Raw genomic sequence first — 21,937 nt, 5'->3', positions numbered from 1 at the left:
ACAACATATTGTATTAAATATTTGCATTATACACAGCTCATACTCCTTCACAGACACTATTCTTGTAAGACTAAAATATTTTATTATGTATATGTAGACATAATTATATCTTATACACACCTACTTTTTAATATAATTCATCTATGTATTTATTTACACCTATTTTACCCATCTACAAAAAATAAACAGCTGTAGCTTTATTTCACACACGCTCACTAATGCAGCCCCCGTTCATAGGCATACATTTATACTCTACATACCCAGTCTCAGACACCCTTCCATCTTTATATCAGTATAGAATAATAATATATAAGACACTACGTAATGCTTCATTGTGCTATGAATTACATATTGTGCATATTATATTCTATAGCTATTGTGTAATACATACACGTATATACAGTAATATAACGTATAGGAGGCTTGTGGGGTGAGATGAGCACCTTTCCCCTCTCGCAAGGACTCACAACTTACCAGCTTGTTTAAATCACTTTGGAACGAGCATCTTCAACGATCCAGGACTTTTTACCTGGAAAGGAAAGAGCCTAGCAGAGATGTCACCTAACAGCTCTCCGGTGAGCAGGCCACGTGTGGGCAGTTTTCACAGACAGCACGTGCCTACGGCCCCAACCCGAGCAATTTGGACGCCAGGAACACTTGCAGGGCCTGCACAGAGCCCAGCTCTGCTCTGACATCAACAGACACAGCAATGGGAGAGGCACAGTGCTCACTCACCGTGATACTGACCTCACTCAGGAGAAACCTTCCTCTTCCCCTTTGATGGTTATTAAAGGCATGTCTGAACAGCTCCTGGGCTGAGAAGCCTGCTCAGCTTGCACCTGACCAGAAGCCACCTACCATGGCTAATACAGCACCAAGCCCCAAAAATAAACCTAAAGCACACGTAAAGCTCAAGGGAGGTACAGTGCTAATGCACCACTCATCCACAAGACACAGGGTAGAGCTCAGTTGTTACCATTACCAGTGGTAATTCTCTCCAATATTACCAATTCTCTCCAATGCTTCCACTGGAGAAAAAGAAATGAGCAAAGGAAAAGACAAACAGTTTCACTTTTCTTCATGCTGTAAAGGAAAAGAAAGCAGCATTACACAAATCAGGCTGCCTACTTTTTAAGATATAACAGAAAAATTCTAAAGCTGAACACAGCAACCGACAAAACACTTCTGAGACCCATTTTAATAAGAGACACTAATCACAGAGATCCTGGAGTGGATACCAAGAACTACACAGGCAATAAAGAAAGACAGGGTCATTTTTTTTTCCTCCAAAGTATTTCCTTTATTAAAGCTAATAAAACAAATTAAAATTACTAAATCATTCACATAGGGCTAGCAAGTTTCTAATTCCATTGAACAAGAATAGACCAGTGCCCTAAACAGTACAAGAACACTGGCATTTCATATCTGCTAACTAGTTTAAGACTACAGACAGTGTCTCCTCAGAATCAAGCACCAGCGGATCCCACATGGCAGTTTAGAACAGTTCCTCATATTGTATTGGAAGAGACAGAGCCAAGATTTCCAGTGCAAATGCAAAGTTCTTTCAAGATCCTGGATTATCTGTACCCGACGCATTCACAGCTCAGGGTGAGGAAGGCAGCTGTAATGAACAACCTGGAAAAATCATCTGCACTCACTCCAGAAATTCCAAAGAGGGAAGCCTCACCATCATCCTTGTAGAAGACATATGACCAAGCCCCACACATACAAATATTTACAAAGAATTGACACAATCTAGCAAGAACTAGTGCTCCACTCCCTTGGTGCTGCCTGCAGCTGTCAGGCCGGACAATGGACAAGTCTACACTGCAGCAAGAGTTCCCAACACTATTTTTCCTTTTAAAAAATCCCCCTCATCTGTGGCGTAAAGAAGTGCAGCATGACCCAGTTGTCAGTCACGGCTCAGTCAGCTTCCTCTTTGATAGGGGTACAACCTGAGAAAAAGCTGGTGTTGCTAATTAGCATTCTCTTCTTTTTCTTCACAAACGGCAGCTGGTTCTCTTGGGACTCCTCATCCATCGTGAGCACAGGAGCAGCAGTGCTGGGCTTCTTCAAGAACATTTCTTGGTCTGTGATATCTTTCAGGACCTATCAGGAAAGTGAGGAAGACAATTTTGATGTTGGTCACCACCCTGAAGCCAAACAGCTTGTACTGGAGCATGGAGACAGCGCATACAGAAGTTGCCTTGCCAGGCTCAAGAATTGCTACATTTCTTGACTCGTGTCAAAATTCTGAAGCCCTGTCATGGTTCTCATGGGCTGGGCAGGATGAGACAGCATAGGAATAGCGTGCAGAGGGTACGTATGAGGGAAGTCATTCAGTTTACCTGAGGCAAAACTACATCTGCCAAGTCAGGCTACACACTGGCATAAGACCAGCTTGGATGTAGATATCATTTTATCCTAGTTTCCCAATTCTCAGTCTCTTTTCACTACTGGGAGGTGCAGCAGGACTGTATGGCAATACAAGAGTCAATATGGGTGAAGTCAGCATATTGGCTCCAGTTCCTTTCACAGAAAGCCTACGTGGCAGTTTTAGGATGAAAACTTAAGAAGTCAGCAGACTCAAAACTGAAAAACAAGCTGACTTAACAGCCGTATTCTTTTCAGAGTTTTCTAGCACAGTTTCTTTTCTTGGTTAACCACCCCCCTTTAGATCCAATCACTAAACATACCGAGTGGTTCTGAACGTATGTACCATGGTGTTTTATTTGTTTTTAATAATAAAAAAAATAAAAAATAAAAAAAAGCTTTAGCAAGTACCTTTGCAGTTGGGGTGATACACACAGGCTGAAAGAAGGTCTCTCCTGGAGTCACTTCAGTAGGGTCTTCTAGTTTGAAGGAACCTTCTGAGTCCCTTGTTTGGTCCTCACACACCGTGGCATTCTGAGGGACAGAGTTCTTTTGAAGCACTTTTACAACATTTAGCCCTTCTTTTCCCACCAACAGCTGAAGAAATTCTAAGGATCTCTAAGCCACCTTCTCTCTAGTTCCAAAGTAATTCCTGTTTCAGGATGCTAGGTGCCTCTATCAGGCAACCACTTTCATGAAATAGCAAATAATTAAAGAATTACTATGGAGGTTTCTGCTTCAAATCTTTAAGATCCAAGAATACAGCATATGTTTCAAGCAAGAAGTCTAATGAACATCAGTTCACGAACCACTCTGATGCTACAACCCCCCCTCCCTTAATTATCCCTTCTACTCCTTTAAAAAAAAAGGAACAAATATAAATATTTTAAGTAGATTAAGCTTTCATGCTTAATGACAACATACAAGTTTTATTTACTGAGTGGGATTAAGAAAGGACAAATTGCTTGTTTTCAATTTGGTGGCTAGCAACTAGCACTAGGTGAATATATGTGGCTTTGGATGTTGCCCAAATTTCTTTACTTTAGCGTGAGAGCCTGGCGCTGCAGTAGCAAACTTTGGACTCGATTACCGTGGATAAAACAGTGAATTACAGTGACATTTACAAAGGTTTCAGGAAGGTGTGTTCGCTTTAGCTTGACAAACCGTGCACGTATGCCAGCAGTGGAACTGATTATCCATTCATCCAAACTTGCTTAAACATACTGGGTAGTCTGGATGCTGGGTTACAAGCGCTACTCACCGGAAAGCTGGGGTCTCTATTTCTGCATTTTGTTGGGTCACAGTTACAGCCTCCAGTGCAGCCCGCCTTGCGCTTCCTGCAGCCACACTGTTTGTTTCCACATCGGCCCTTGCAGCAGCACTAAGCAAGAGAAGAGTTCTGTGCAGAAAGAGCTTTGGCGTTTTATAGACTTCCTGTAGATTGCTATAGCTGTCAGTGCTTGAGGCAGCCTGAAGGACAGCGCTATTCCAAGCTGTCATGAACCTTTTATTTCATTGCTAGTCCCACATCTCAGGAAAAGCAGTAAGATCTTTCCACCTACAGAGCCATCTCTTGCTTCAGTATCCCCAAAATAAGAATCTTTGATTATCCAGTGCCTGACTTCAAGTTACCCGAAAGGAACCTAGTCTTAGTGCCAGCTGAACAAGCTAACATTTAAGCACTAAGAGAAACACCATCAATGTACCTAGGGTCCTCCATCTAGATGGAGATGACCCAACTGAGCTATTTCATGGATCAGAGGAGGTATTTTCTTTGCTAGTCTGGGTATGTGAAGCAATAGCTGACTGCATGGCCCAGATGCCCCAAGTTACAGTTCAGAACTGAGAAAATTTGCACTAGAGTTCCACTGGGCTACGTGCATGAACTTAGAAGAGTCAGGTGCCAAACACACATCACCCTTGTTCTTGCAGTGTGGAAGAAAAGAACGCACCAAAACCCAAACCACTCAGTAAATTCAGAATTCATCAGGGTGACAAGCACCAGTGAAAGAAACTAAAGCTACCCCTTCAAATTCCTAAGCTTTTCTGTAGTAACTGCTGACATTGTCAGTCACACGATAGTAAACTGCAGTAATTTACCGTTTGTAAAAGGAGACAAAGATCTCATGATGGAGGTCTAGCCTTATAGCACTTCAAACTCAGAGATGCCCATTGGTTCACAGTGACTTATGTTCAGCAAGATCAAGTCACCTCTTCCACATTGTGAGGAATTAACTGAGCAGGAAGCTGAAGCTTCAAAGCCCAGCAGGCTGATGGAAACAGAATACTGAAGCTGAAGCTTCTGTCAGTAGGACTAAGGACCCACAGCACACCACTGTGGGAACAGTATATAGAGGTATGTGACAGACCGTCCCTTTTTCCCTGCTAAAAGAGGCTCCAAGAAGGAACAAAGGAGCTGCTAGGGCTCAACATTCGGCTGCTGTCTAAAACATCTAGGTCAGCTGCACACCCAGAAGTAAGAGGGAATGCGTGTTTCGCTTGTGGTAGTTTTTTCATTGGACAATTTATCTTCTATTGAGGCAGGTGTTGCTGTCTGTAGACAATGTTTGCTCTGTCTGAAGATCATAAATAACCCATATCAGCATTCTATTATAATAATACTGTTAAAATAAACAGTTGGTGGAGATACTGCAGTTTCACTGTTGTGCTGTACACATGCTAGATGCTCAGGGATGAAGGTGATTCCCTTAGTAGTAAAAAGTGACAGAGTAACTAGATCTTACCCCCATCATGCTCTTCTTTCCTCCTTTGACTGCTTTTATTGGAACCCATTCTGCATCCTCCTTCTCCTCTCCAGACTCTGCAGAGTCAGAAAAAAGCTCTTCTACATCCATTTCTGGGGTTGGTGCGCGGGGTTTTGTTACTGTTTGCCGGCGGGTCTTGGGCTACACACAGAGAAATTACAAAGATTGAGGCCCCAGAAGAAACATCAGGGGGATTTACATTTTATTAAGGCACTTCAGAATCCAGCCACCATATCCCCATTCCTCTCAAGACGGCCAAGAAGATTAGGGAAAGGAAGAAACAAATGATCAAACTGGCAAGGATTAAAAGTTCAGTTGAGCAGTCAGTTTAAAGTGCTAGAGTCCATAAAAATATAATGGACAAATCCTTGAAAAATTAGCATAAAACTATTTTGCCAAGACTATAACACGTATCATTTATTCTTCTCAGCACTAAGCTTTGGATCTTTTGCACAGCCATGATTAAGTGTGCTATACCAGGTACCTTGCTCCAGGATTCAAAGACTAGAAATGCTACAGAGAAAATACCTGGATACCTGGATTACTAGGAAGCACACAGAGTCAGACATAATTAAACTGAGGAAATGGTTTTTTTCGTTTGTTTGTTTGTTTTGTCATTGTTGAGCTTTGTTCTGTTGTGTTGTTTTTTTTGTTTTGTTTTGTTTTTTAAGATGGAAAAAAATGCAAACTACTTTCAGAATTATTTTGAAAACAGAAACCTTAGTGACCATCTGATGTAGAGAACAGGCCTACTAAAAATAAGCATAACAAGATGCTTTGTAAAAAGCAACATGGGTGAAAGATACCAAGATTGTTAGTGGCCGGCATTAACATTCAGAAAAAAAATAGGTACAATACAAGAATGAAAATTGGTATGCAGCAACTTTACTTTGGGTGGAATGTAATCAAAAGAAGAATCTGGAGACTCGGGCGGCTCTTGCTGAGTGCGATGGAACTTCTGTCCACTGGCAAGTTGGAGAAGCAGCAATTTCTGTTAGGAGGGACAAAAGTTAGCTTTGTAAAGCACACTAACCCAACTGCCAAGATGCTCCCATGTGACTTATGTCTGTACAGATCGCTACCTGTTTAAGAGTATCATTTTCCTGGAGAAGTTCTTGGTTCTTCTCGCAGATCTTCTCCAGCTTTTCCTCCTGTTCACAATACAAAATGAAATCTATAGGCTTACATGGGGGTAGGACAAGTAGTAGTTTGGGACAGATTTTTATGTTTGGATCTTTCTTGTAACATCAGAGGGGGTTTCTCTATATTTTACAATAAGACATCAGGTCTGACTTCTAGATCAGGAGAATCATTAGCGCTACTACCTAGTTTTATGCATAATATTGGATCCTTTCAGTTGTGCTGACAACTTAGGATCTAAAATCTCCTCTATTGCCGAGGCTTACTGGCAAATTAGGTGCACCTAGGACTGACGTTACCCCAATGTGTCACTGAATGTGCCCTTCTGCAGGAAGTGACGAGACAAGGTACAGTGTGTACCATGCTAACATGGTCTAGCTAAAGCTATTCTCCTGCTGATAACGCAGTGGAGCTGTGCTCAGCAAAAGATTAGTAATAACACGTTGACCACCTCAACTGAAGGTATCCTGAGCACAGAAGTCTGCATGAGCCAGTTAGATTCTGTAGGTCTTGGAGAACAGTTGCTCTTCAGGCTCAGTAAGAATGTCTCTTCTTCCATTAAATAACTGTAAATGTATAAATCTTAGCAACAACTGGCAAAGCCCTCAAATTTCTCTGCATGTTCCTCACTGTAAAGCAATTATTCCAATTAACATGTGGCCATAACGAGTAGCCTCTGGAAAAACAAACACATCCAGACATTACCTGACACTTAAGTTGCTCTTGCAGCTGTTTCTCCTTCTCATTTACTGAATCTTCCAGTCTCTTCTCCGCTGCTTCTTTTTGCTGAAGTTGGCTAAGCAGGTACAGAACCTAAAAGCAAGTTCATATAACAGACAAAGAGGTGTGAATTCCTAAAGAGATATCTGGCAGCTCAGACATGAAAGGCCCAGACAGTTTCAGAAAGAAGATGCTTCCCACTGTTTCTAGCATTATTTTGCCCTGATCCCCTTTAAAAGTCATCTTATGCTGAGATATAACATTCACACTTCAAACACTGTGAGAAGTTACTGAACAAGATAACTTGCGAGGGACAGAAGATGAATAGGGAGATTTCTTTGGCTTTTGTTACCTATCCTGCAAGAGTCCAACAAATTTCCAACAACCACAAAGTAACAGATCAGTTTCAGCACGTGTCCACCGCCTTTATCTATGAGCAGATCTGGGAATCAGAGTTCTAAGATGCAAGCAAATGAAATCTTGAGAGCCCACCTCTTTTACCTTCTCCTGGTGCTGTTGTTCCCGTACCAAAACCTGATTTTGGAATTCAGCCTCCATTTCTGTTATGTAGTTTTGCCCTTCAATCAGCATCTTCTGTATGTCTGAGCAGCTCGCTTTACTCTGCTGAAGGCTGCTCTCCAGCTTGCTTTCCTGCACCTTGGAGGAGACCAGCTGAAAGACAAAAGCAAGGTGACTGCTCGGTTCCACATTTCATAGCGTGCACTGGGACAGAAATAACACAGTCTGAAGGCGTAGCACTTCTGCTTAACTGCCAGCCACCCTAAGAAGTGGAACAGCCACTTCAACAAGGGGAGTAGGTGAGACATCCAGAGCTAGACATCTGACAGCCACTATGGAAGTGCAGAACAGATAGCAGGAGTCCTTGTTAACTGTTCCTCATTTCCTTTCCTGCAGCATGTTAAATCCGAGCACATGGGGGAAGGGATGACCCCCTCCCAAATAAATGCTCTTCCATATAGTTTTCATTATTCTCTTCCATTAGTCTCCAGGTGCCAGGGACTGCCACATAATTGGCAGTAGAAAAGAGTAAGAATCGGACCAACGCTGAATCAACTGAATGACAATCTCGTTCGATCTTCTCCCCTCCCAACATCCATTCTGATCTCAGAGTACTGCCCTGTTTCTTCCTGCAGATTTCCTATTTATTCAGGAATTACTATTTTTTTATTATTTATTTATTTTTTTTTTTAGGTACTTCATCCTCTTTCTTCCACCTCTGAAATTTGTCTCTTCCTTTTTATTATTATCATGTACGTGTTCTGCGAGCACAGCTTTAACTGGCACCTCCAGACCCATGTCTATACTGCTTCCCTCTTCCCTGATCTTTTTCAATTTCACTCCCCAAAATGATCTGCAGTAGAGAAGAATATTTTAATCAGAAGTCGTGAGGGAAATAAACCTCATTCAGAAAAACACTTCACTTGAATTCATCATCTCTGCTGTCAGCCTATGATTCACTTCTTTCATTCCTGGCTAAGCAGACTTCATTACTAAAAATGGAAGTTCTAAAATAGGTAGACTCAGTTTACCTCTGCAAGGAGATACTTCAAAGCACATTTAGCCTCAGAAATTGTTGCAATATTGTCCCAACGCTGTTTCGCACGATCTCCATTGTCTGCATCTAACAGTTTCTGCTGTAGGTCTGCTATCTGGGCATTCCTTTGGAAGAATACACATATTTGAAGTCACAACACAGGAGAGAACTTGGGCTAAAACTGTTGTTATCAGAATATTAGACGAAATAGTTCAAGTTAATAGTGTGACTGCTTAGAAATGTAGACTCTGGCTGTCACACTACATCAGTCTCTCCTCCCCTCCACACCTCCAATTAAAAGAGAAGCGTTTCCCTCACTCACAAATGCTTGTAAACAGCTAAGAATAAAACAATTTTAGTGACTGAGTTGTGTCCTTAAATCCCTGCATTAAAAAATATATAAATAAAACCAGGAAAACCATATGGTCTTATTTTATAACTTTCATTGTCATTGAATGAATTATTTCAATTTCTCTTCTGTCTCACAGTACAGCTACAGATAAAAACGAGGTTAAAAAAAAGCCACCAGCTTAAGGTGCAAGCTCTGCAAATCAGCTTTATAGTAATATCTTACCTGAGCTCCATCTCAGTTTCCAGGCTTTCTATCTGCTTTGATAGAGAAAGGTCTGCCTCTGATGCCTTCAAATCTGTGATGGAGTAGGTGCGCCTCTAAAGAATTACAGCAATAGACAGAAGTGAGCAATATCTGAAGCAATGCATGGGAGCCAATCTTTCGTTTATAGGCATTTCAGCAAAAAGTAGTAGTAGTATTATAAAAGCCTTCAAGTTTTTCTTCAGTTGAAATCCCATTGTTCCTTCCCAATAGTCTTTGGTAACAGCTGTGACCCACTCACATCCATCAGATTCATTGCATTAAGTAACAGGTTACTTAAGCAGCTCTTCCCTGACATGTCACAGGACAGTAAGAACATTAAATCCTTTCTTCCTGAAAAGGAACCATCACTACCTCCCTTCTGAGGGAAGGGGTCAAACAGGAGTAAGAGTAAGGTACAGGCAATCATCGATGTGGGACAGGTAACATGGCATTTCCCTCTTACCCGGAGCTTTGGAGGTGGGTTTTCCCCAGAGTCTTTTTTCTCTTTAAGCTGAAGGAGCTCCTGTGTCAAAATCTTTCTGTCCTCCAGAAGGTCTGCAAGGTGCCGTCGAGCCTCTTCAGTGCTAACGAGAACCTCTACTTCATTTGCCAGCCAGCCCTGCAGGAAAAACAGTACAGTGGGTCACTGCAGTCTCAGCTTCAGGACTGGCTCCTGCTCTGAAATGCCTTCATAGCTGAACTGCATAATCCAGTTGCTTCCCGTAACAAGTAACTCCACGTTCCAACCCCTTGCTCTCCAGCCATCAACCCCAGCAGCACCTCATGAGTTAACAAAGCTAAGTTTGCCTACTGCTTATTGGGATGCACAAAAAGTTGGTACACACCTTTACTCGCGCAGCAACTCCTTCCATGCCCCGATTTTGACCCTCCTTCCGTTTATCCGCAGCCTCCTGTTGTTTCTGCAAAGCATCTTTTAGGCGCTTGTTAGCAGCTGCAGCCTGCAAAATAGTTTACACAAAAAGTGATATGGCACTTAATATCTATTGACTGAAAACATGAAGTGCTCAGATTGCAACCTCCAACCACATTTTGCAGACAGTTGGGAACCGGTCAGGAGTCTGTAGCAGGTACTGGCTCCCTACCTCTTCTGCTTTGCGTCGAAGGACATTGGCCTGCTTCTGAAAGTCTCGTTCAAGCTTAAGTAGGTCATACTGCCTCTTGCGATCCTGCAGAAATACGTCAGATGGAAAATTATGTGTCACCTTTATACCTACGGCCAGTTTCACACTTCTTGAAACAGAAGAGATGCGTTACAGAACAATAAGCGTTAAGAGCTTCATGACAATGATTTCACTGATCATTACAAGCTTAAGCCATGCAGTGCCATAGGGAACTCTTAGGCTTAAAATGACTAGAGAAGAGGCTCCACAGTTTCCACCAAAAAAGGTTTACGAGCCTGAAGGTTGTAAGAGACTGCAAAACATGAACTTAAAACATATCATCCCAAAATATTGGAGTAAGATTTTTACAGCAAGAATTCCTGTCAGATCAGAAAGCAAGACGTACAGATGTATGTTCTACATTACACGTGAATGCTACAAGCCAGATGTATTTAATTAACTCGCTGTTTACCTGGAGATACAATATTCCTTTGAAAGGTTGAAGACCTCCCATTTTGTGGCCCAACCCTACAACTTTAAATACTTAAAAGTACTAAATATTTTTGGCTTTTACTTGAGTTGAATGCTGATGACTTTTGATAGTTTTAAGTGCTCCAGACATTAGCAAGTCCTTTTACAAGTGGTGAAAGGTGGTAACCGTATGAGCTAACGTTTTGTTATCTTCAAAGCATTCCCCAGATGTTTTTCCAGATGCTTGCAAATTAAACAAAGCCTCACAGCAAAGACATTAATGATTTGTTTCACTCTGAAGAGGGAGGTACTGTTTGGGGGCTTATTGTTTGCTCACCCGTTCTTTCAGCTGGATCACTTCCTTGTCCTTCTGTTGTTTCCACTGCCTAAATTTTTCAGCATCATCCTTCATCTGGCGCATCAACTGTACCCTTTGGGTTTTCATTTCCTGGAATATAGAAATGGCTGGAAAAATTGCCTAATGCTTTGACTCTGGGTAGTTTCGACCTATATTTCCCTGCTGTGGGTTTATGGATATGGGTGTCAGGGGGTGGTGGAGGACAGGAAGTACCACAATATGCTGCCCAGTAGGAGTATATGCCTAAGGATGCTTTCAAAGTGCTAAAGTCCAGGAATTCGTTTGTAAGATGTAAAAGGAAAACATATATACACACGATGCACTCGTGGGACTCAAAATGAAGTGACTTGACTAAGGCAACAAATTATCAGGATAGTCAGAAGACACTTCAGACTTCTTTTCCTCCACATCACTGTAGGTGTGATGCCTACTGCATCACACTAGCAATGATGGCCCCGTAGCCAAAAGCATCTCACCAAAAGACCGGTGCCCTCAGTCTAATAAACAGAAATCGTGAATATCTTCTGTCTGGAAACTGCTTTGTCTACATTGGGGTGAGCCTGAGAACTGCTAGGGTTAGTTACCCTGATCTCCTGGTTCAGTTTGGAGACAGTGCGTTCTGTAGATTCCTTCAGCTTTAAGAGCTTTGATTGTTCATTCAGCTTTTTCTTCAGCTCATTAATTTGCCCTTCCAACTCCTGAAGTCTTTTCCGACGCCGTTCACTCAGCCTGTAAAGAAACCACCCTTTAAGAGCAGGCCCCTAATTACTGTTACTCTCAAACAAGCCTTCTCCAACTTCAGAGGTACTTTATGAAAAAGGAAGCAATTCTGTATCACGTTTCCCACTGCTCCTTTCAGGCTTCTTTACAATTCATACAACTCGCATGGCATGGGAAAGGGAAGATTAGGCCCAGAAAGCCTCCCGTACCTCACGGTTCAATGACTACTTCTCAGGTGGCGGGGGAATGATCTTCTGGAAACTAAGAATGTCTCAGGCAAAAGGCCAGTTATTACAAGTGACTCAGCACTAAGGAGCTGAAGCACACCTTGTGCTGACCCCTCGTCTCATTACAAAATCCTGCACCTTCCAGAGTCAGGACTCACAACAAAAAGATCACTACAGTGCTACCAAAAGAGATGCTAGGGCACAAAGGGCCTGAGTTGTCCACATTAGATGAACCTAGTTTTTCTTCATATTCTATCTAGTTCTCCAGTTTCACACCTCAGAACTGTTCTTAATTCTGTGCTTACACCAAAATAAGAACTTTTCAATACAGCTGAAGTAAGGCCAAGACAGCGAACTTTTTCATGCGTATTAACACAATTTTGAGTGCTATAAGCCATGCAGCTTGTGTAGTCAGTCTTACTTGGCTTGGTTGACATCTTTCTTTGCCATTTGCAGAGCAAGGATCAGCTCCTCCTTTTCTTTTTGCAGATTGCTGACTTCTAATTCCAGATCCTTGATATTAGTCTAGAAAGGAAGGAGTAGTAAGACTCACAAGGAAAACCTCAAAACCCCAATCTCAGAGACAAAGCTTTAAGATGGAAGACCTTAAGGAACCATGTTTCTTTCCAAGAGGCTGTAAAACACGTGAAAGGACAGATCTTCTCCCTTCCTTCCTCAACATAAAGCGAATCCATGAATTGGGGAAAAAGAAACTTCAAGAAAAAGCTCTTGTAAGGATCTGTAAGAATTTACCTGGTACTGGGACTGAATGGGCTCCAGCTGACTATCATTCTGTGTCATTTTTTTGGCAAGTGCTTCTTTCAGAGCCAGGACTTTATTCAGTTCAATCAGCTCTTTGGACATCTGTGCTTGTCGGAGGGCATGTTGTGTGCTGAAGTCATCTGAAGATCTCTTGACATCCTGTCCCGTTTCTGCTTTCTGTATGAGACATAGCAATGAGCTGCAGAGGCCAATCTAAAGCTCTTTGACTACGTGATTAGTTTTTGCAGAGCACTTCAAATCATTTTTACATAAAAAAAATAGATATTCAGAAATTAGAGCAGGTTTTTGATCTTGAACTAACTGAGCAAACAAGGGTGTAGAAAAGCAGCACATACAAAGGTGATGTATTATTTACCAGTCACTTGAATTAAAAAAAAAGCATAGACATAAATAAAAGAGGAGGAATGGGATAAAGACATGCCCTGGCTGGGTCTGCACTGCAGACTAAGGACTCCCTTCACTTACAGTCATAGCATCCTGTTCAGGGCTTGCCATCTCCGCAACGGCTTCCACTGTGGCAGCTCTTTCACTCTACATAGGATAGAGGAAAAAAATATCGGTATAAAGGTAGAAAATATGAAGTTAATAGCAACCTGTTGGTCTGTAATGACAACATAGGTTATTCTCCAACCACGAGTAGCTTTGCTGTTGCATTAAAAGTACAGCTTGTTTGGAAGTGGATGTTAAGAGTCACTTAATACTTCTAATTCCTGGGCTCCTTAAATAAGGCTGCTGCTGAGTGAAATCCACTGCTCAAGCGGATCAGCATAAGAGCACTAAATTCCATTAGTAAACTCATTTGGCACACACTCTTATCTCCTCAAATTCAGTTTTACCTGCAGCTGAACCAACGCTTCCTGCAGATTGCAAATCACCTCTATGTTTTCTTTTAGTTCCTCATCTTCCACAGTCTCTACCAGCTTCTGGAGATCAAGTTTGCATCTGCAATGCAGACATAGGAATAAGTCCGTGAGTCCTATGTGGCAGGTTTATGTCACACGTGACAATAAAAAATACTTCCCAACAGAACATACAAATGAGTTCAGGATGAACAAATGTAAGTAGACAGCATCCAGTTTATCCCAACATGAACATTTAATTCTAAAAGGCATTTCCTCAGCACAAGCAGGGTATGGAAACAGACTTACACAGCGTGTTGAAGCTGCTCTAGTTTGGCATTCATCTTCTCATTTTCTTGTTCTGTCTAAGAGAAGCCAGAATTATACTGAATTATAGGAAGCATGAGACAAAAGTAAGAAACAGCTAATTTATTTGTAGCTAAGGACAGGCTGTCAGCCTGTTGCAAATCAATGCACCAAAACGTTTTCCACAATTTCTTCCACTAGTTTGGAAGCCCTAACACCAGTTTTGGCAGGAATACACACTCTTAGCATGCCATTAGGACAAAAGCTGCTATCAATCTTCAGCTAAGAGGGAAAGTCGTACAACTTAAGGCTCCTCTCAGGTAATTCAGCCTTACCAGAATGATCCTTTCCAACATCTGTGCTGTCTGACCAGCAGCTTCACTCAGCCCTCTGCTCAGCTTTTCATTCTCCTCCATTAGCGACTGGTTCTTCTCCATCAGGGACTGCAGATTCTCTGAAGGTGCCATACTACTGAAATATCAAGAACCAGTTTGCTTGTGAGCATGACTTCAGAGGTTTGTAATAGCACTGAAATTACCTCCAAGTTTCCTAAGTAACTTACAGCATATACAGGTTGTAGCTGATGAATAGAAAGACTGGAGGAAGTCTAATCTGAATTGAAAATCTCTGAAGAATACAGTATACTGAAAGAAGACATTTGCAAGAGAAGAAAACAGACCCCTTTTTTAAAAAAATGCTGTTTAACCAATGCTAAGCCTGTAAACTACATTAACATGGATTTTGAAACATCCTTACGCAACATCCACACAGTTCAAACTCTTCCATTTGCTTTGTTCTTTTAAGATCGATAGACATAGAGGTGCCAAACATTTAGAGGTGCCAAATATTTAGAGGTATAATGGTTAGAAGGAAGGAGAGAAGAATAGACTGAGAAACACGTAATTAGAATTTATTGCCTCATTCCTTTTTTATTTCCTACAGTTGATTTCTGCAATCCTAAGGGGTTTGCTACAAAACTGTGTGACCCATACATGCATGGAATCTCAATAAGCGTGACAAAACGTGCAGAAAGAGAAAACAAATCTTGAGAACCTCTTAGGAAGCAATAATTTTGCTTTACCCCCACTCTACAGTACTGTCTGGAGCAAAAGAGATCTACAGCCTTTGCTGGTGTGTGATGGCTGTTAGCTACATTGAGCATAATCTACAAAGCTTACTTGATAGACACGGGGAGGGTCCCTCCATGGGCCTGCAGCAGCAACACCTGCAGCTGTTGTACCTAGAAACACAAACAATTACTGCTTGTAAGCTTCTCTCATACAGTAACTAGCTGGCTGAAAGAACACAATTCAGAACCTTAGTCTTAATGAGTCACCTGCTCCAAGATTGTGTTTTACTGCTTCCTGTGGGAAGGGATCACATCTCTACTGTATTTGAAGTAATTTGTTCATAAAAAACAAAAACAAAACCAACAAAATGACCTTCTCTTCACCAGGAGCACTCAGATCACAGCATGCAGCTAACAGGCAGCTAACATGCCACTGTGCAGGGTGCCAGAGGTCCCACTGAGTCAAAGAGAAGGTCTCACACTTCACTGGACCAGTGCTCTGTTGCTGCATTTCATGTGAGATAGAGTCAGATCCTTCGCCTTCCTAAGCTACTTGAATACAGGGTTTGAGTTTACAGTACATTAATAAGTGTTCACTAAACTCTAGCAAATGCTCATATGCAAAATCAAAACCACTTTACTGGCTGAATTTCAAACCAGACTATTGACTGTTCCTAGGAAGAGCTAAGAAAGCTGTATCGTATACTTGCTGCCAAGTGAGCACGGAGAGCCTGCTTTAGCTATCTCTAGTAGATAAGCCCTCTAGCACTTCTAGCTTTGGATTTAACCAATTCCAGTTTATGCAACTTATCTCCTCCGAAGCTGGCCACAAGCTGCTCTTCACTTCCCACTCTGCTGCATGTAGGCAGGTGAAGGCAGCACAGCAACCACCACTGTATCTCTATCTTCACCTGCCTGTTAGCCTACAGGCAATATTTTGTCCAGTGGAAGGCAAATGTAAATCACATTAATGATATGATTTTACTGTAACAGGGAACGGTTGCTGTAGAATTACAAGAAGCACTCACGTATTCCCTGTCCAGCACTTATACAGTCATCTCAAGAGATGGAGAAACACATAGTGAATATTTCCCCATATTCTGTGTAGGTGCCCTATTTCTTTGCTTGGTGTTCACGGAGCTGATTACCAAAAGGCTAAATCTGGTCTTACCACATGAAGAAAGCGTCCAGTACCTGCTGCTTTAGGTGATGCAACTCAGCCGCCTGGGGATCGACGTTGACAATTGGTTTGTTTTTTATTTTTCTTGCCCTGTCAGCGTAACGCAGAGTACTTAGAGTTTCTTCTAGATTGGAATCTGCTGGGCTTACACAGGCAATCATGAGAGTGTGGCTGTTACCACCCAGAGAATCTGAGAAGGAAAACAGGACACAGTCAGTGCTCTGACAGAGAGCAAAAATAATTAGCCAGACATCACTACTAAGATACTTAAGGCAGCATAGCAGATCTCCGTACTACAGCTGGATTGTATCTAGGTGTAGTTTTGTCTCAGGAGCATTTCCTGAACACTGAAGTCCCAAAGTTGCCTCAACTCTGAGCACCAATGTTTTCACATCAGAAGCTCCAGGGATATTGTTGTCCCATTGAATAATTTTGGCAACTACTATAATTTCTCTAAGTAATTTCTAGTATAATTCTTCCAGGTTTTTCCCTTCCCTTGTCCCACACAGTATTCCTCAAGACCTCCATGGATATCCAGACATCACAATTCACACTGTTCTGCAATCCAAGGCAGCACTGACTAGCACATTTGTTCAGATCATCAAGCTGCACAGCATCTTCTCCTCTGGTTTCACACTAACACATATTGGCTACTTAAAGCTTGCAGCCAGAGAAGAAGGCCCCACATCCAGCTCTGCATAATCCAGTTTCCTTGCATTAGGTATTTGCCGATACAAAAATACTGGGAAAGCCTATCTTTTTGTACAAAATCACTCAACTATCCAAAAATCCCCAGTAAATTGCATTATTCTAGATACACCCACATTAAAGATTATCTTGAATAACACGTATTAGAAGACCATTGCAACTATTAAAAAAAATAAGCACCATGAAGAAAAGGAATTAAGGGAAAAAAAAAAAAAAAAAAAACAACACACAAATATTTGAAGAGCACACTGAAAGCACAGACAGCATGAGTTTCATTTTGGTAGTGATAAATCTCCAGTAAGTAGTTTTAATCAGGATATAACAACAGATCTCTGCTGCTTCCAGATTGAAAATTCTCCCCCTCCTTCTCCCCACCAGAACAACTGCACTGAATTTATCATGTTTCCTCCCATCACAGAGTAACTGTGAAAGAGCAAGACTTAAGAGTCCCTGTTTGAAAGCATTTGTAACCTAAAAAGAAAAGACCAGAAGAGGTCTAGCAACAGCGAGAAGAGAAATCAAACCAACAAATGCAATCACTGTCAACAGCAGTTCCCACTTTGGGCTCTAGTTGTATGGCTGTTAGGTTTTTTGATGTTTTTTTTAAAATGCCTCAGTAGATTTAGGCTTTGTTGTGATCCATCTCTTACCTTGCAGCAGTCTTGTTAACTTTGAGTCTCTGTAGGGGACAAAACCACCCTTTTTATTTTCATCACCTAGAGCACTAATCACATTCCCCAGGCAAAGGAGTCCTCTGTTAATGTTGATACCTGCACACAAATAGATGATGGTGAGTAGAGCTACCTCAGTGGCTAGGAACTGGTCAATTCCTGCACTTTCTACAAAACGAAGTTTTTTTTAATTAAAAAAAGAGTGCTTATTTTAAATATTAAAGAACTACATGGCTTTTCTTGATAAGGACTTGATTTACGAACTCAAAAGAAACCCAAGCTACACCAGTCCTTTTCCTACAGACCTTCTTTTAGTCGGTCTCCTTCAGCCTTGGTCTTCTTTTGTCTCTCAGAGCCAGCAAGATCAACCAGGTGTAGCTTGGAGTGAAAACTGCTGTTCCTATGGCAGAAACAGACTATTTTACTCTCTCAAATAAATACAGAGTTAGGAAAGGAACTGTCTAGTGGTTACTACAGCTGAGCTCCAGTGCTCAAAGAATCCCTGATACCAGAAAGCACTAAATAAAGTGCCTCAAGAGTAGCTCAGCTGCATTAATACAAGAGAATGAAATCCTGAGCAAGTCTGACTCTAACAGCTGCTACGAGTAGCTGTGGCATCACTTACTTGTCACTTTTCTTTTTCTGATCGATGCAAATGGTGAAGATAGCATGGGACCGCGAAGACTGGGAGTTCATTGCCGTGGAGGCCACCGTTCTGGAATTGTTCCCCTGCTCCAGGCAGGACACAGTATCTTGTGCATGGGCGACACTTCTTTCAGTCAATCCTATAATCTATACCCAGGAAGAAAGCATCATTTATTCTCTCCTTCTTCTTCACCCTTGACTTTCTACATCAGGAAAGTTATCTCCTGCCTTAGCCAACAGCGAAGTGAAGTCTGTGTACACACAGCCTCACAAGCATCAGTCTCACTTCATGGAGGAACTGCATCGCTGCTCTTCAGCAGTGACAGTGAGCAGCACAAGATCACACAAAATACTGACAGATCAAAGCACCCGATGTCCTGTACGCTTACCTGCTGGGTATGACAACCAACAGCCTCCCCACCACTACAAACTACATGAACAAAGCATAACTGATGGACATAGGTTTAACTACAAAACATACACAGAGCATGCAGGAGCACAAGGTTTTTCCTGCTCTACGCTATAAACATGCATCTGTAGGAAATTGCTAAGAAAGTAACTTCAGCATTTGACCAGCTTCTGTCAGGATCCCTTTGTTGCACATGACTTCAGCAAGTAAAATTGCAAATGGGTTTGAAGTTTGATGAAGGGACCTGAATTATAATATTTTCAGGTATTTGCCTAAATTAGCCTTCAAATGAAAAGTCAGATTACAACTTTCAAGTGGCTTTGCCATGAGTGGCTAACCCTATTAGCATTACACTTGAAGTAAATTTAAAGATTGTCAATAGCTCAATTTTGAAAGGGAGGAGCAGGTTTTGTGATTTCATATGTACAAATACAAAGCAGTGCTCAAGCAGACTGGCAGTTCTTTCACTGAAACATTTGTCCCCAGCAGCATTGTCCCCTTCCCTTTTCAACCTCTTTCTAACAGACCTTGATGCCTTCTTTAGGATCTTCCCGTATACTGATTTGAGAAGACCGTTCCCTTGATGGGCAGAGCAGGTCTAGAATATCCTCATTGTAGATCTGAAACCATCAAAACAGCAGTTCAGAACCAGCAGCTTTTCCAGAGAACAACTCACTTCACCTGCAGCTCATAAGTTTATAACAGTTTAAAAACCAACAGTGTTTACCTCCAAATAGGAGACTTTGAGGACAAACTCCCAGTCCTGCCTCTGCTCCTTCTCCTGAAATAGCAGCTTGATTACGCGAGGGATGATCCCCACGCTTGGATCATGCTCTTGACTGGCAGTGTAAGCACCTCCCATAGAATACGTCTTTCCAGATCCTGTCTGTCCATAGGCTATGACAGTAGCATTATACCCTAGGGGAACAAAGAACACCCAGATCAGAGAGCCAAAGAGAAACCAGAAGAAACAGGCAAGCAAAGCAGCATTCCAGGAAGAGCATCCTTCCAAACAAGCACTATCATTCACTGGCAGTTTATACAACCTTTATGCACCGGTCACAGTCGGCAACATCAAGGGAGAAAAGAAGTTAATAAAAAACATACATAAAATTAGTATACCAGCTTTTTTTTTTTTTTTTTTTTTTGGCAGACTACCTCTAGTAAAGCAACAGAGCGATCACAGAAACACAATGTAAATTTTCTGTCATTCCAGCTGCACCTCAGCAACAGAAACAGCTGCTGGTACAGGATGCTTATTAAATCACGGCGTTATTCTTAAGAAAATCCTCTCTTGCTTCATAAAAATATGTATTCAGGTACAAAAATAATCCAGTGACCACAGACAGGTCATGTTGATGTCAGTATGGAGTACCAGTGGCTGTAAACAGGCAAGATTGGGCATTTTGCAATAGTTTCTGGACATTTTAGCCTAGTTTCTGGATGGATCTTTGTCGTGGTTCCGCTCGAGTGGGCAGCCAAGCTCCACCACAGCCACTCTCTCACTCCCCCTCCTCAAAGAGGAACGGGGAAAAAATATGATGAAAAGGGCTCAAAGGTTGAGGTAAGGACAAGGAGATCACGCAGTAATTACTGTAACGGGCAAAACAGACTCGGCATAGGGAGACAGTAAGATTTATTGCTTATTACTAACAAGCTAGAGAAGTGAGAAACAAAGGAAAGAAACCAAAAGCACCTTCCCCCCCCATCCACCCTCTTCCACCTCCTGCCCCCGAGCGGCGCAAGGGAATGGGGGATGGAGGTTATGGTAAGTCTACAGCACTTCTTCTCTGCTACTCCTTCTCGGTCACTCTCGTCCCCTGTGCTGTGGGGTCCCACCCACGGGATGCAGTCCTTGATGAACTGATCCGGCGTGGGCTTCCCACAGGCAGCAGCTCTTCAAGAGCTGCTCCAGATATGGGTCCGTACCACGGGGTCCATCCCTCAGGAGCAAACTGCTCCAACCTGGCTCCCCTACGGGCAGCAGCTCCTGCCGGGTCACCCGCTCCTGCGTGGGCTCCTCTCCACGGGCTACAGATCCAGCCTGGGATCTGCTCGGGCAGGGGTCTTCCACAGGCGGCAGCCTCCGTCGGTGCAGGGCCACCTGCTCCACCGTGGTCTCCTCCACGGGCTGCAGCGTGGAACCCTGCTCCACCGTAGTACTCCATGGGCTGCAGGGGGACAGTCTGCTGCACCATGGTCCTCACCACAGGCCGCAGGGGACTTCTGCTCCATGCCTGGAACACCTCTCCCCCTCCCTCTACACTGACCTTGGAGCCTGCAAGGCTGTTCCTGACTCTCCCAGCTGCTGTGTGGCGCAGCGTTTTTTTTCCCTGTCTTAAATATGCTCTCACAGAGGTGCAAAATAACATCGTTTATCGGCTCGGCTCTGGTCAGCAGTGGGGCCCCTACCACACATGGGGCAGCTTCTAGGTCCTCCTCACAGAAGCCACCACTATGGCCCCCTGCTACCAAAACCTTGCCACATAAACCCACTACAATCTTTTAGCCTAGGTCCTGGATCTTTTGGATCCTGGATCTTTTAAATCCCAGATCCTTTAGCCTAGCTCCTGTATCCTTTACATCCCAGATCCTTTAGATCTTGGATACGTTAGCCCAGCTCCTGGATCCTTTAGATCCTTTAGCCTAGCTCCTGGATCCTTTACATCCCAGATCCTTTAGATCCCAGATCCTGGATCCTTTACATCCGGGGTCCTTTAGATCCGGAACCTTTTAGCCTAGTTCCTTTCAGCTTAGATCTCGGTCCCTGTAGCTCTTAGCTCCTGGATCCTTTAGCTCCTGGATCCTTTTAGCTTCTGCAGAGCCCCGAGAGCCGCTTTATGAGGACGCAGCACCCCGCGGGGCCTGCTCCCGGCTCCTCCTGGCACCCACCTTTGAAGATGCCCCTCACGAGGGGGGCGACGGCGGTGTTGAAGACCTCCTCCTGCTCCACCGTGGGGTCGAACACGAAGTCGTAGCTGAAGACCTTGTCGCTGCCCACCACCACCTGCGGCTCGCCGGGCACGAAGGACAGGCAGCTCTGGCAGCCCTCGCTCGTCTCCTTCGGCACCAGGGGCCGGCAGCGCAGCGCCACCCGCACGGGGATGCCCTTCTCGTCCTCCCCCCGCACCATCTCGGAGGGGCGGCCCGGGGTTTTTGTTTTTTTTGGGGAGGGGGACACACGGCGGAGCTCGGCCGGGCTGAGGAGATGATGGCGGCCGGGGCCGTTGCGTTCAAATCGGCGCGGCGGGGCGGGGCGGCCAAAGGCATGGCGGCGCGTCA

General features: G+C 43.2%; 1 protein-coding gene across 3 annotated transcripts; it reads right to left on the bottom strand.

The window, feature by feature from the left end:
• Positions 1-1,322: 1,322 nt before the first annotated feature.
• On the bottom strand, positions 1,323-21,905 carry KIF4A (kinesin family member 4A). 3 transcript variants are annotated; one of them, XM_082770786.1, is made up of 29 exons: positions 21,548-21,905; positions 19,383-19,573; positions 19,183-19,275; positions 18,227-18,393; positions 17,907-18,001; positions 17,581-17,700; positions 16,237-16,412; positions 15,152-15,213; positions 14,309-14,444; positions 13,977-14,032; positions 13,665-13,770; positions 13,294-13,359; positions 12,799-12,984; positions 12,467-12,570; positions 11,683-11,827; positions 11,078-11,188; positions 10,252-10,335; positions 9,994-10,107; positions 9,612-9,767; positions 9,128-9,222; positions 8,549-8,678; positions 7,491-7,670; positions 6,984-7,091; positions 6,221-6,289; positions 6,028-6,129; positions 5,118-5,279; positions 3,635-3,754; positions 2,785-2,907; positions 1,323-2,109 (listed from the first exon to the last, which is right to left on the bottom strand). In XM_082770786.1, exons 1-29 carry the CDS (start codon positions 21,786-21,788, stop codon positions 1,924-1,926), a joined length of 3,684 nt encoding a protein of 1,227 aa, XP_082626912.1. In that variant the 5' UTR covers positions 21,789-21,905; the 3' UTR covers positions 1,323-1,923. The 3 variants fall into 3 exon arrangements, with proteins under 3 accessions (XP_082626912.1, XP_082626911.1, XP_082626913.1); XM_082770785.1 differs by having other exon boundaries at positions 7,500-7,670; positions 21,548-21,902; XM_082770787.1 differs by lacking the exons at positions 17,581-17,700; positions 17,907-18,001; positions 18,227-18,393; positions 19,183-19,275; positions 19,383-19,573 and having other exon boundaries at positions 21,548-21,902.
• Positions 21,906-21,937: the final 32 nt, after the last annotated feature.

This window comes from Aythya marila, assembly GCF_965140915.1.
Source record: "Aythya marila genome assembly, chromosome: 13".
Lineage (NCBI taxonomy): Eukaryota > Metazoa > Chordata > Aves > Anseriformes > Anatidae > Aythya > Aythya marila.
The sequence above is the reverse complement of the archived record's forward strand: the minus strand, read 5'-3'. Positions and strand labels throughout refer to the sequence as shown.